The 15,475-nt window shown below is 46.6% G+C and overlaps 1 protein-coding gene across 1 annotated transcript in view; it reads right to left on the bottom strand.

Annotated features, from left to right (window-relative positions):
• The window catches only part of LOC143803164 (uncharacterized), a 32,124-nt gene that overhangs the window by 15,524 nt on the left and 1,125 nt on the right, over nt 1–15,475 (bottom strand). Inside the window, exons 2-3 of the mRNA XM_077281389.1 lie at nt 14,507–15,420; nt 13,348–13,933 (exon numbers count right to left, since the gene is read on the bottom strand). Coding sequence (XP_077137504.1) covers nt 13,348–13,933; nt 14,507–15,420 — 1,500 coding nt within the window. The remainder of the gene's footprint in view (nt 1–13,347; nt 13,934–14,506; nt 15,421–15,475) is intronic.

Raw genomic sequence — 15,475 nt, 5'->3', positions numbered from 1 at the left:
GCGCATTTTAAAATGCGCGCGTGTCCAGCCTCCCGTGACATCACGGCTTGTGATTGGTCGCGTCGCCCATGTGACCGCGACGCAACCAATCACAACGCCGGAACGTAATTTTAAAATCCTGAAGGACCTGAAATTACGTCACGGCTTGCTGTGATTGGTTGCGTCCCGGCCACATGGGCGGCGCGCGACCAATCACAAGCCGGGACTTCGCGTAAGGAAGTTAAAGCGCCAATTTTAAGCAAACAACGCTGCCGGTTCCCTCGGTAAGGTGCAGGCTGCGTCGGAGAGGTGAGTATAGCAATATTTTTTATTTTAATTCTTTATTTTACACATTAATGTTGTTTCGATACCGATACCTGATACCACAAAAGTATCGGATCTCGGTATCGGAATTCCGATACAGCAAATATCGGCCGATACCCGATACTTGCGGTATCGGAATGCTCAACACTATTCATAATGTGTTCCATAGATCCTTGTTGCGGAGATTGTGAATTCCGTTCTCGGACTCCCTCCTGTGGTCATGAATGGTACTTTGGTTAGTTCTGCTCTTGGACTCCCTCTGGTGGCTTCGAGCGGAACTGCTGGTCACTGAGGTTGGCTTTATCAGCTGCTCTCGTTTATTTCTATGCTGGCTTCCTATTTAACTCCACTCAGATCATTAATTCATGCCAGCTGTCAATGTTTCAGTATTGGTTTAGATCTCTCTTGGACTTCTCTGGGGACCTGTCTACTCCAGCAGAAGCTAAGTCTTTGCTAGTTCATTTGTTGTTACTGCTTCCTGAATATATTTCTTAGTACTGCTATTTCTAGTCCGGCTTGCTATCATGATATTCCTTTGCTAGCTGGAAGCTCTGGGGGTGCAGAGTGGCACCTCTGTTATGGTTCTCAATGGCAAGAGAACATAGCCCAGCAAACATACGAACTAGCTCTTGGAAGGATGGAAACTAAACTGACCATGAACTAAACCTGCCGCACAACTAACAGTAGCCGGGTAGCGTAGCCTGCGTTTTATCCCTAGACGCCCAGCGCCGGCCGGAGGACTAACTAATCCTGGCAGAGGAAAATATAGTCCTGGCTCACCTCTAGAGAAATTTCCCCGAAAGGCAGACAGAGGCCCCCACAAATATTGGCGGTGATTTTAGATGAAATGACAAACGTAGTATGAAAATAGGTTTAGCAAAATTGAGGTCCGCTTACTAGATAGCAGGAAGACAGAAAGGGCACTTTCATGGTCAGCTGAAAACCCTATCAAAATACCATCCTGAAATTACTTTAAGACTCTAGTATTAACTCATAACATCAGAGTGGCAATTTCAGATCACAAGAGCTTTTCAGACACAGAAACGAAACTACAGCTGTGAACTGGAACAAAATGCAAAAACAAACAAGGACTAAGTCCAACTTAGCTGGGAGTTGTCTAGCAGCAGGAACATGCACAGAAAGGCTTCTGATTACAATGTTGACCGGCATGGAAGTGACAGAGGAGCAAGGCTAAATAGCGACTCCCACATCCTGATGGAAACAGGTGAACAGAGAGGATGATGCACACCAGTTCAATTCCACCAGTGGCCACCGGGGGAGCCCAAAATCCAATTTCACAACAGTACCCCCCCCTCAAGGAGGGGGCACCGAACCCTCACCAGAACCACCAGGGCGATCAGGATGAGCCCTATGAAAGGCACGGACCAAATCGGAGGCATGAACATCAGAGGCAGTCACCCAAGAATTATCCTCCTGACCGTATCCCTTCCATTTGACCAGATACTGGAGTTTCCGTCTGGAAACACGGGAGTCCAAGATTTTTTCCACAACGTACTCCAACTCGCCCTCAACCAACACCGGAGCAGGAGGCTCAACGGAAGGCACAACCGGTACCTCATACCTGCGCAATAATGACCGATGAAAAACATTATGAATAGAAAAAGATGCAGGGAGGTCCAAACGGAAGGACACAGGGTTAAGAATCTCCAATATCTTGTACGGGCCGATGAACCGAGGCTTAAACTTGGGAGAAGAAACCCTCATAGGGACAAAACGAGAAGACAACCACACCAAGTCCCCAACACAAAGCCGAGGACCAACCCGACGCCGGCGGTTGGCTAAAAGCTGAGTCTTCTCCTGGGACAACTTCAAATTGTCCACTACCTGCCCCCAAATCTGATGCAACCTCTCTACCACAGCATCCACTCCAGGACAATCCGAAGATTCCACCTGACCAGAAGAAAATCGAGGATGAAACCCCGAATTACAGAAAAAGGGAGACACCAAGGTGGCAGAACTGGCCCGATTATTGAGGGCAAACTCCGCTAAAGGCAAAAAAGCAACCCAATCATCCTGATCTGCAGACACAAAACACCTCAAATATGTCTCCAAGGTCTGATTCGTCCGCTCGGTCTGGCCATTAGTCTGAGGATGGAAAGCAGACGAGAAAGACAAATCTATGCCCATCCTAGCACAGAATGCTCGCCAAAATCTAGACACGAATTGGGTACCTCTGTCAGAAACGATATTCTCCGGAATACCATGCAAACGGACCACATTTTGAAAAAACAGAGGAACCAACTCGGAAGAAGAAGGCAACTTAGGCAGGGGAACCAAATGGACCATCTTAGAGAAACGATCACACACCACCCAGATGACAGACATCTTCTGAGAAACAGGAAGATCCGAAATAAAATCCATCGAGATGTGCGTCCAGGGCCTCTTCGGGATAGGCAAGGGCAACAACAATCCACTAGCCCGAGAACAACAAGGCTTGGCCCGAGCACAAACGTCACAAGACTGCACGAAGCCTCGCACATCTCGAGACAGGGAAGGCCACCAGAAGGACCTTGCCACCAAATCCCTGGTACCAAAGATTCCAGGATGACCTGCCAACGCAGAAGAATGAACCTCAGAAATGACTTTACTGGTCCAATCATCAGGAACAAACAGTCTACCAGGTGGGCAACGATCAGGTCTATCCGCCTGAAACTCCTGCAAGGCCCGCCGCAGGTCTGGAGAAACGGCAGACAATATCACTCCATCCTTAAGGATACCTGTAGGTTCAGAATTACCAGGGGAGTCAGGCTCAAAACTCCTAGAAAGGGCATCCGCCTTAACATTCTTAGAACCCGGCAGGTAGGACACCACAAAATTAAACCGAGAGAAAAACAACGACCAGCGCGCCTGTCTAGGATTCAGGCGTCTGGCGGACTCAAGATAAATTAGATTTTTGTGGTCAGTCAATACCACCACCTGATGTCTAGCCCCCTCAAGCCAATGACGCCACTCCTCAAAAGCCCACTTCATGGCCAAAAGCTCCCGATTCCCAACATCATAATTCCGCTCGGCGGGCGAAAATTTACGCGAGAAAAAAGCACAAGGTCTCATCACGGAGCAATCGGAACTTCTCTGCGACAAAACCGCCCCAGCTCCGATTTCAGAAGCGTCGACCTCAACCTGAAAAGGAAGAGCAACATCAGGCTGACGCAACACAGGGGCGGAAGAAAAGCGGCGCTTAAGCTCCCGAAAGGCCTCCACAGCAGCAGGGGACCAATCAGCAACATCAGCACCCTTCTTAGTCAAATCAGTCAATGGTTTAACAACATCAGAAAAACCAGCAATAAATCGACGATAAAAGTTAGCAAAGCCCAAAAATTTCTGAAGACTCTTAAGAGAAGAGGGTTGCGTCCAATCACAAATAGCCTGAACCTTGACAGGATCCATCTCGATGGAAGAGGGGGAAAAAATATATCCCAAAAAGGAAATCTTTTGAACCCCAAAAACGCACTTAGAACCCTTCACACACAAGGAATTAGACCGCAAAACCTGAAAAACCCTCCTGACCTGCTGGACATGAGAGTCCCAGTCATCCGAAAAAATCAAAATATCATCCAGATACACAATCATAAATTTATCCAAATAATCACGGAAAATGTCATGCATAAAGGACTGAAAGACTGAAGGGGCATTTGAAAGACCAAAAGGCATCACCAAATACTCAAAGTGGCCCTCGGGCGTATTAAATGCTGTTTTCCACTCATCCCCCTGCTTAATTCGCACCAAATTATACGCCCCACGAAGATCTATCTTAGAGAACCACTTGGCCCCCTTTATGCGAGCAAACAAATCAGTCAGCAGTGGCAACGGATATTGATATTTAACCGTGATTTTATTCAAAAGCCGATAATCAATGCACGGCCTCAAAGAGCCATCTTTCTTAGCCACAAAGAAAAAACCGGCTCCTAAGGGAGATGACGAAGGACGAATATGTCCCTTTTCCAAGGACTCCTTTATATATTCTCGCATAGCAGCATGTTCAGGCACAGACAGATTAAATAAACGACCCTTAGGGTATTTACTACCCGGAATCAAATCTATGGCACAATCGCACTCCCGGTGCGGAGGTAATGAACCAAGCTTAGGTTCTTCAAAAACGTCACGATATTCAGTCAAGAATTCAGGAATCTCAGAGGGAATAGATGATAAAATGGAAACCACAGGTACGTCCCCATGCGTCCCCTTACATCCCCAGCTTAACACAGACATAGCTTTCCAGTCAAGGACTGGGTTATGAGATTGCAGCCATGGCAATCCAAGTACCAACACATCATGTAGGTTATACAGCACAAGAAAGCGAATAATCTCCTGGTGATCCGGATTAATCCGCATAGTTACTTGTGTCCAGTATTGTGGTTTATTGCTAGCCAATGGGGTGGAGTCAATCCCCTTCAGGGGTATAGGAGTTTCAAGAGGCTCCAAATCATACCCACAGCGTTTGGCAAAGGACCAATCCATAAGACTCAAAGCGGCGCCAGAGTCGACATAGGCATCCGCGGTAATAGATGATAAAGAACAAATCAGGGTCACAGATAGAATAAACTTAGACTGTAAAGTGCCAATTGAAACAGACTTATCAAGCTTCTTAGTACGCTTAGAGCATGCTGATATAACATGAGTTGAATCACCGCAATAGAAGCACAACCCATTTTTTCGTCTAAAATTCTGCCGTTCACTTCTGGACAGAATTCTATCACATTGCATATTCTCTGGCGTCTTCTCAGTAGACACCGCCAAATGGTGCACAGGTTTGCGCTCCCGCAGACGCCTATCGATCTGGATAGCCATTGTCATGGACTCATTCAGACCCGCAGGCACAGGGAACCCCACCATAACATCCTTAATGGCATCAGAGAGACCCTCTCTGAAATTCGCCGCCAGGGCGCACTCATTCCACTGAGTAAGCATAGCCCATTTACGGAATTTCTGGCAGTATATTTCAGCTTCGTCTTGCCCCTGAGATAGGGACATCAAGGCCTTTTCCGCCTGAAGTTCTAACTGAGGTTCCTCATAAAGCAACCCCAAGGCCAGAAAAAACGCATCCACATTGAGCAACGCAGGATCCCCTGGAGCCAATGCAAAAGCCCAATCCTGAGGGTCGCCCCGGAGCAAAGAAATCACAATCCTGACCTGCTGAGCAGGATCTCCAGCAGAGCGAGATTTCAGGGACAAAAACAACTTGCAATTATTTTTGAAATTTTGAAAGCAAGATCTATTCCCCGAGAAAAATTCAGGCAAAGGAATTCTAGGTTCAGATATAGGAACATGAACAACAAAATCTTGTAAGTTTTGAACTTTCGTGGTGAGATTATTCAAACCTGCAGCTAAACTCTGAATATCCATTTTAAACAGGTGAACACAGAGCCATTCCAGGATTAGAAGGAGAGAGAGAGAGAAAGGCTGCAATATAGGCAGACTTGCAAGAGATTCAATTACAAGCACACTCAGAACTGAGAAAAAAAATAAAAAATCTTCAGCAGACTTCTCTTTTCTCTCCTTTCTCTGTCAATTAATTTAACCCTTTTAGGCCGGTCAAACTGTTATGGTTCTCAATGGCAAGAGAACATAGCCCAGCAAACATACGAACTAGCTCTTGGAAGGATGGAAACTAAACTGACCATGAACTAAACCTGCCGCACAACTAACAGTAGCCGGGTAGCGTAGCCTGCGTTTTATCCCTAGACGCCCAGCGCCGGCCGGAGGACTAACTAATCCTGGCAGAGGAAAATATAGTCCTGGCTCACCTCTAGAGAAATTTCCCCGAAAGGCAGACAGAGGCCCCCACAAATATTGGCGGTGATTTTAGATGAAATGACAAACGTAGTATGAAAATAGGTTTAGCAAAATTGAGGTCCGCTTACTAGATAGCAGGAAGACAGAAAGGGCACTTTCATGGTCAGCTGAAAACCCTATCAAAATACCATCCTGAAATTACTTTAAGACTCTAGTATTAACTCATAACATCAGAGTGGCAATTTCAGATCACAAGAGCTTTCCAGACACAGAAACGAAACTACAGCTGTGAACTGGAACAAAATGCAAAAACAAACAAGGACTAAGTCCAACTTAGCTGGGAGTTGTCTAGCAGCAGGAACATGCACAGAAAGGCTTCTGATTACAATGTTGACCGGCATGGAAGTGACAGAGGAGCAAGGCTAAATAGCGACTCCCACATCCTGATGGAAACAGGTGAACAGAGAGGATGATGCACACCAGTTCAATTCCACCAGTGGCCACCGGGGGAGCCCAAAATCCAATTTCACAACACACCTCCACACCGTGAGTCGGTGTGGGGAGTCTTTTTCCTTACTCTGCGTGGTTTTTTGTAGTCTTTTGTGCTGACCGCATAGTTCCCTTTTCTATCCTCTGACTATTTAGTGAAATCTGGCCTCCTTTGCTAAAACCTGTTTCATTCCTGTGTTTGTGACTTTCCTCTTAACTCACAGTCAATATATGTGGGGGTCTGCCTTTACCTTTAGGGAATTTCTCTGAGGCAAGGTAAGGCTTCTATTTCTATCTTTAGGTGTAGTTAGCTCTTAGGCTGTGAAGAGGCATCTAGGGAGAGTTAGGTACGCTCCACGGCTATTTCTAGTGTGTGTGATAGGAGTAGGGTTTGCGGTCAGCAGAGTTCCCACTTCCCCAGAGCTAGTCCCGATTTTGAGTTTACTCATCAGGTCATTCCGGGTGCTCCTAACCACCAGGTCCATAACAGGAGATATGTGGTACCTATGGTTCCCTCCGTTGATCCTCCTGCTCCGGTGTTGGTTGAGGGGGAATTGGAATATGTGGTGGAGAAGATTTTGGATTCTCGTTTTTCGAGGCGGAAGCTCCAATATCTGGTCAAGTGGAAGGGGTATGGCCAGGAGGATAATTCTTGGGTTGTTGCCTCCGATGTTCATGCTGCCGATTTGGTTCGTGCTTTCCATTTGGCTCGTCCTGATTGGCCTGGGAGCTCTGGTGAGGGTTCGGTGACCCCTCCTCAAGGAGGGGGTACTGTTGTGAATTCCGTTCTGGAGCTCCCTCCTGTGGTTGCTAATGGTATTTTTGTGAGTTCTGCCCTTGGGCTCCCTCTGGTGGTTTCGAGTGGAACTGCTGCTCCTTTAGGTAGCTGTAGCAGCTGCCTCCACTGATCGCCTTGCCTGGGTTTGTTATTTAAACCTGCTCTGGGCTTTAGTTCATGCCAGCTGTCAATGTTCTTGGTTGGATTTGGTTCTCTCCTTGGATTTCTCATATGGCCTGTCCTTGTCAGCAAAAGATAAGTTTTTGCTAGTTTTTGTTTGTCCATTTGTTTGGACTCTATTGCTCTGCAAATATGTCTCTTTTTGTCCAGCTTGTCACTATGTCATATTCAGGCTAGCTGGAAGCTCTGGGAAAGCAGATTTGCCCCTCCACACCGTGAGTCGGTGTGGAGTTCATTTTTGTAAACTCTGCGTGGATTTTGTAGTTTTTAATACTGACCGCACAGTATCCTTTTCTCTCTGTCTATCAAGTTTAGTATTGGCCTCCTTTGCTGAAATCTGATTTCATTTCTGTGTACGTCATTTCCCTCTCCACTCACAGTCAATATTTGTGGGGGGCTGTCTTTCCTTTGGGGGTTTTCTCTGAGGCAAGATAGCTTTCTATTTCCTACTTTAGGGGTAGTTAGCTCTTAGGCTGTGACGAGGTGTCTAGGGAGAGTCAGGAACATCCCATGGCTATTACTAGTGTTGTTGTTAGGATTAGGAACTGCGGTCAGTAGAGATACCACCTCCTCAGATCTCGTCCCATGTTGCGTTTTAGCCACCAGGTCATATCAGTGTGGCCTCCTAACCACCAGGTCATAACAGGACAGGTAGAGTCCCAGGCTCCAGGCACGGGTAGTGATAACTTAGAGGGCTACTGCAGATTCCCATAGTGCCGGCGATCCAGTCAGGACGACCGGACCGGGGTGGTAGATTTCCCGCTTGTTGTGCTTCTCACTCAGGCGGCCCAGGCACAGGTGTGCCCAGTGCAATTGGCAGTAGTCTGTTCCCAGCGCAACCTGCACGTGTCACAGAATAATAAAGGGGCATCTCCCGGACGTCTATCTGTTTCTGCTTGAGTCATGTATCGCTGCTTTAAGAGCATACAATTGTAAAAGAAAGTTTTTTTTTCTCTCTTCTGAACTTCCCCTTTTCCACGCTGCAAGCAGAGATATATGCATTGTAAATCACACTGTCACATCTGTTTTTTTTCTGGCTGTTTCTGCAATGCTGGCTATGTGTAGCTATTTGTGAAGAAGTGAAACAAATTGTATCTATCATTTTTGATGCGACAAACGTGTTTTCAGATACGTGATTTTAGTGACATTGGATACAATAGCATAAGGAAAGGGGAAGTGTGTGTCTCTGACTGTGTTTGAGCGCAGAGGAAAAAATATATAGCTGTTTTGAAGGTTTTCCTTCTGTTTTTTCATTTTAAAGTTTTTTTAAGTTTTTATTAAGTTTTCCAAAGTTATCCTTTCTGTCTCTTTACCTTTTTTTAAAAAAGTTTTTTCTTTTGTATCAAAATTTTGAGTTTTTGATCGTGTACCAGGTTTTTGATGGTTTTCTGGTTTTTTGGAGTTTTTATATACTAATTTTTAGAAGTTTTTGCTGTTTTTTTCCTTTTTTGTTTGTTTTTTATTTTGGTTTTTGCCATGGGGTATAAGGTGGCCCAGCAACAGGAGGGTCTTTTACTTCCTGATGAGAAAACAGCCCCCAGATAGTGGCAGAACACGAAGGTGTTAAGTATGTGAAGAATTTTGGAAGGTATAAAGTATGTGAAATTCATAAGAATGGCAAACTTAAAGCTGCGGAATGGCATGACGTAGAAAGGAAAATAAGGGACATTAGCTGATGTTAGATTGCTGAATACTAATACATGGTATGAAGTGGCAGCAGAGCTTACATCATTTAGGTGGTACAGAAAGATATGTGAGCAAACCAGGAAGTGATTTTTGTGTGTATAAGACGGGAGATATTGGATCTGCGCAGTCTGCTCTCAGCAGAATCCATGGTATAGGGAGGGTTTTTTTTGCACAGTATGTAGCGCGCCCCGTCTCTCCCTACAGGGAGAAGGCATCATTGCTCATCTCTATTGTTCTTGTTCTTCTCTATCCTCCTTTTTCTCTGTCACTCTTTCTCTCCTCATTCTTCTCTCTCACTCTCCTTTCCTCTCCTCTTTCTCCACACTTTTCCCTTCTCTCTCTCCCTCTCTCTATCTCTCTCCTCCACAGCTCCCATCTTCTCCTCCCTCTTCTCCTCACCCTCTCTCTCTCCTCCTTCTCCACTCCCCCACCACACCTATCTCCTCCTTCTCTTCCTTGTCCACACCCATCTCCACTCCTCTCTTTTCCTCCTTCTCTCTCTCTCCACCTCCTTCTGCACACCCTGAATATCCCCATTTCTCTTTACCACACCTTTCTATCTCTCTCTATCTCCTCATTCTCCTTCTCCACACCTCTTTCCTCCCTCACTCACCTCCTCCTTCTTCGTCTTCTGCTGGGCCAACGCCCAATTCAAACAATGTGGTGCTTACAGCACAAGGTTCCCCTTCTATGTCCATGGCACAATCCAGCCATTGCCAGTTGTGATATCGGGGAAAGAATGTGAAAATCCTCCTACACACAATGCAGTGGGCAGCCCCAGACACATCAGGTAGCAGACAGCTCAGCCCTGGGTGCAGAGGGGGGAGGACTGATATGACCATCTATTGATGATGTACAACTTACTTCAGCACTGGTCAGAGCTGCCTACACTCACACCAACATAGAATTATAAGCCTAATCCATCACAGCTTCAGCAAGGGGGGAGACATCCTCACACAAAAAAAAGCAACTTCTAAGTCCAATATCAGACAGTGTATGACCCCAGTACACGCTACCACAAATATTCCTCTGATGAAGATGAAGAGGGAACATCATACATGCTGCCCAGTACTAGGAAAAGAAACCCACAGGCACCAAGAATGCAGGGGCAGATAGAGGCACCACCATTACACTATGTGCACTTCACCCCAAGTCAGGTGACAATCGTCCAGACCTAGGGATGCATCCCATGCCATTTTACCAAAGAATGTAGCAGAACCAGCGAACATATGCAGCCACCTGGAATGATCTCTGGGCCATGAATGGAAATAGAAGCAGGTGATGCACTCTGGCCAATCATGAAGGAACAATTCAAACTTCCAGCAGAATTAGATGTACACGCTTGGGAGTCAGGGCCACAGCTAATTGAACAGCTCAGAGAGTGGGCCAAAGGCAGATTGGCAGGACAAGCCCTCAGCTTACATGACATGAGCCAAGACAAGACAGAGTCTGTAAAGAAGTTTCCTGGCAGAGTAATGCAAGTATTCCAAGACTTGGGCTTCACCATTCATGACCAGATACACAGGCAAATGTTGGCACAGGCCTTTGTGCATGGACTGAGACAGCCAATCAGAAAACCACTTAGTGGCTAGGCCTGAGAACAGGTCAATGGCAGTGGACTGACCCAGCAAAATGGTTTATGTGCGCCTAGGAGACTGTTTATTGTCGATTGTCCCCAAAACTGCCGCCATTATAGCGCCACAAAGAGCGCGAAGAAGGATACGGGTGGTGTGCTGCTGAGAACGCCGGAAGGGGAGCCAGAGGTGAAGACGCTGCAAAGTGCCGATCAACAGACCCGAAGAACCGCTGCAGACTCCAGAGAGGAGACACCGAACTCAATAAGGTTAGCAAAGGGGAGAAGCTATGTCAGAGCAGGGGGAAGAAGTGATGGCAGATGCAGCCGCAGCCCCTGTAATGCCCCAAGACCTTGGGTTGGGTGCAGCCGCTGGTCTCATGGCACCCCCAGGCCTCACCACTGATGCACCTGCAGGCCCCATTTTACTACCGCAGCTTCAATCGGCAGGCCGGACCCCGCTGCCACTACAGTGCCCATCATGCCATTGTCCACAGTAGCCAAAGGGACCGAGTCCCAACCAGGAGTGCAGAGGACGGCCCCTCTCATGGTGACCACTAACCTGGAAGTGCAACCACCCTACGAAGACAGAAGAAGTGTCAAGTGTTACATCTGTGGCAAGTTTGGCCATTTCCAGAACCAGTGCAAAGCACCCACGCCCCCGAAGAGACTGGACCCATGCAACCCAAGAGTTGGTCCAGAGAAACAGGTCAAGGAAGAAGTGCAGAAAGCAGTGAAGTACCCCATCCAAAGGACAGGGGCAAGCAAGCCAGGTCCGCAAGACACTACGCTCCTGACATGTAAAACTTCATCTGCAAGACCAATACCTCAAATTACCCTTAAAGTGGATGGCGTTGTCAGATCTTTTCTTCTGCACACCGGTGCAAGTGTGATGAGACCTGTGGAACTCGCTGATCCCACCTGCCTATCAGAATCCTCTGTGCCTCGCATGGGCATTAATGGTCAAGTCAGACATTCTCAGCTTACAAAGTCACTGAGCGTGTGCACTCAGCCAGGACACTCTATCCTGTCCCAGTTTGTGGTGTCAAGGACCTTCCACTCAACCTGCTGGGAGCGAACCTACTGCAGAAGCTGAAGGCAACCACAGCATTCCAGGAAGATGGGACAGTGACACTTTCTTCATCCCTGACCCAAGAAGAGTCATGCTGGCGGCCCTACAAGAACATTAAACAACCGATGAGGCCTACCCAAGGAGGTACTGGACATAGTACCAGAAAGTCTATGGTCTAAGGGACCCCAGGACGTGAGAAAACCTCAAGTTGCCCCAGTACGGGTGTCACTCAAGCCATGTACCCCGTACACTCGTAAGGCCCAGGCCAGGCCTAGAGTCAAGCTGCCTCTGATCAACTGAAGGTCTACCTGGAAATAGGATTCATTGTTCCTTGCACATCGCCTTGCAATACCCCGCTTTTCCCGGTCAAGAAAAAGACTGTAAAAGGAGAGCCAGCCAAGTTCAGAATGGTACATGACCTGAGAGCTGTGAATGACGCCACGGTGTTTGAAACTGCAATTATGCCGAATCCGCACACATGCTGCTCTCAAATGTGCCTGACACAGCAAAAGTGTTCACAGTGACCGACCTGGCTAATGTTTTCTTCAGTGTTCCCTTCGCCTGGATGACCAGTACCTGTTTGCCTTAACGCACCCGGGGGGACACCACACATGGACAGTGATGCCACAGTGGGCCCAGAACAGCCCTTCATAGTTCACCAAAGCAATGTCCACAGTCCTCACCAACTGGGTCACAGAACATGCAGAAGTAACCCTGCTACAATACGTGGACAATCTACTCCTTTGTGCAGTTGGCTGTGATGTATTGTACATAGTCTGTTTAGAGTCTTGTGCTTGGGTGCGAGGAAGACACAGTAGACACAGGTTTAGTTATGACTTGCTTGTATTACTGCATACAAGTATGCCACAGGAAAAAAGGCTTTACACAATTGCAGGTACACAGGCAGGAGACATGGCAGATGACACGGCAGATCAGAATAAACGTTGAGTTCAACATGAAGCACAAACTGGTTCAGAGTCTCTCTCTGTGTTACTTCCCTTGCAAATGTAGATTAGCATGCAGCAGAGTTCCAGTGTCCACAAATACCAAGTCCAGACTTCCAGGAGCAGGTCACAGGCTGACTGCAGACATGATTCAGAAGCACTGATTGAACAGCTGAGGCTGCTTATAAAGGCAAGAGACAGAGAACAGGGCGGAAACAAGGAAGCTAGAAACTCCATACTGACTCAGGGCAAAGTAGCTACAACAAGACAAAGCAAAAATGGCGACGGAAAACTTAGGTTTCAATAACAGAAAACAACAGCAAATGTAGCAAAAATACTGAGAACCTTACATTACTCCCCCCTTAGGGACAGCCTCTGGATGACCTCAGAGCAGGCTTGTCTGGGTACCTCTGATGGAACTGGCGGAGTAAGCGAGGAGCATTAATGTTATTAACCGGTTCCCATGAGTTATCCTCAACTGGGTAACCCTGCCATTTAATCAGATATTGTAGCCGATTCCTATATAATCTGGAATCCAGAATCTTCTCAACCACAAATTCCTCCTGACCATCAATCAGCACTGGATCAGGATGGGGAGAAGAACGTCCAGGGAATGTATTGGGTACTGCTGCCTTTAGTAAGGAAACGTGAAAGACAGGGTGAATTTTCATAGTTCCGGGCAGTTGAAGACGGCAAGCAACGGCACTTACAATCCTACTGATCTTATAGGGTCCAATGTACTTATGTCCCAATTTGGATGATGGGATTCTCAATTTAAGGTTTTTGGTTGATAGCCAGACCAAGTCTCCTACCTTGAAAGCTGGTGCAGGTTTGCGAAACTTATCTGCTGCTCTTTTATACCTTTCCTGAGCCAATTGCAGATTTTCCTTTAGCAGATCAATATTGCGTTGTAAAGACGTGATTCTTTCAGCCACAGCTGGCAATGGCGTATCTATGGGAAATTGAGGCAGAATGTTAGGATGATAACCTAGATTGGCATAAAAAGGAGACTGCTTAGTGGAAGCGCTCTGAGAGTTATTATAGGAGAACTCAGCCAGTGGAAGTAAATCCACCCAGTCATCCTGTAGGTGGCAGATAAAGCAGCGGAGATACTGCTCCAGGGTCTGATTAGTCCGTTCTGTTTGTCCATTAGTCTGGGGATGAAAAGCAGAAGAAAGGTTTACTTTAATGTCCAATGCGGCACAAAAATTCTGCCAAAACCTTGAAGTGAATTGCACTCCTCGATCAGAAATGACCTCATCTGGTACTCCATGCAAGCGAAACACATTTTGAATCATTAAATCTGATGTTTGTTTAGCAGTGGGTAAGCCGATGCAGGGAATAAAATGAGCCGCCTTTGTTAACCGATCCACTACCACTAGAATGGTGTTTTTCCCTTGCGAGGTTGGCAACTCCACAATGAAATCCATGGAAATGGATCCCCATGGACGGGTAGGGGTGGGTAGGGGTTGCAATAGACCCGTTGGCGAGGAACGTGGTGTCTTGCATCTCGCACAAACTTCACATGAAGTGACATAGTTTAGAACGTCCTTTCTGAAAGTGGGCCACCAAAAGAAACGTGAAAGAAATTCCTGTGTCTTTAGAACTCCTCTATGCCCAGCTATCTTAGAATCGTGGATGAGTTGCATTACTCGTAATCTGACCGTTTCAGGTATATACAGGCGTTGCCCCTGAAACCACACACCACTCTTATAAACAAGACTTACGTCTCTAGGAGGTTGTGCCAGCAAAGAATCCGCATGGTATGCTTCCTTGATGTCTTTGAGTAGGTCTTGATTATGAATCACTCCCAGGAATCTAGAATCAGGAAGAATAGTCTTAGGAGGAGTAGGTGGACGGGTCTCTGTTGAATGGATCCTAGAGAGTGCATCAGCCTTTCCATTGTGCGATCCGGGCCTATAAGAGATTATGAAATTAAATTGGTTTAGGAAAAGATTCCAACGAGCCTGACGAGGAGTCAGGCACTTAGCCGACCTTATAAATTCAAGGTTGCGGTGGTCAGTTAGGACGACTATTTGCTGTGCAGCTCCCTGAAGAAGGTGTCTCCATTCTTTGAATGCGGCAATAATAGCTAGCAATTCTCTATTGCCTACATCATAGTTCCTCTCAGCTGCAGATAACCGCTGGGAAAAGAAAGCACAGGGATGAAGCACATTCTTCTCACCTGTCCTCTGAGAGAGAATAGCTCCGATGGCACAGTCTGAGGCATCCACTTCTATTATAAAGGCAAGTTCAGGGTTGGGATGCACTAGGATAGGAGCTGTGGTAAATTTATCCTTCAGACTGGAAAATGCTTCTTGAGCTTGAGGGGTCCAAGTGAAGCTAGACGCTTTCCGGGTAAGTTGTGTGATAGGTGATACTACCTCAGAAAAATTCCTAATAAAACGTCTGTAGAAGTTGGCAAACCCGATGAAGCGCTGCACTTCCTTCACATTCTTAGGAACTGGCCAATTCTTGATGGCTTGGGTCTTGCTTCCATCCATACTAATTCCTTGTGTAGACATTACATACCCCAGAAATTGAATTTCGGTCCGATGGAATTCACACTTCTCAAGTTTAATGTAAAGATGGTTTTGTCTTAGGCGTTCTAAGACCATTCTCACGTGTCTATGATGTTCCTCTGTGGAGTTAGAAAAAATCAGAATATCATCCAGATAAATCACCACGAATGTATC

Source organism: Ranitomeya variabilis, chromosome 1 (assembly GCF_051348905.1).
Source record: "Ranitomeya variabilis isolate aRanVar5 chromosome 1, aRanVar5.hap1, whole genome shotgun sequence".
Lineage (NCBI taxonomy): Eukaryota > Metazoa > Chordata > Amphibia > Anura > Dendrobatidae > Ranitomeya > Ranitomeya variabilis.
The sequence above is the reverse complement of the archived record's forward strand: the minus strand, read 5'-3'. Positions and strand labels throughout refer to the sequence as shown.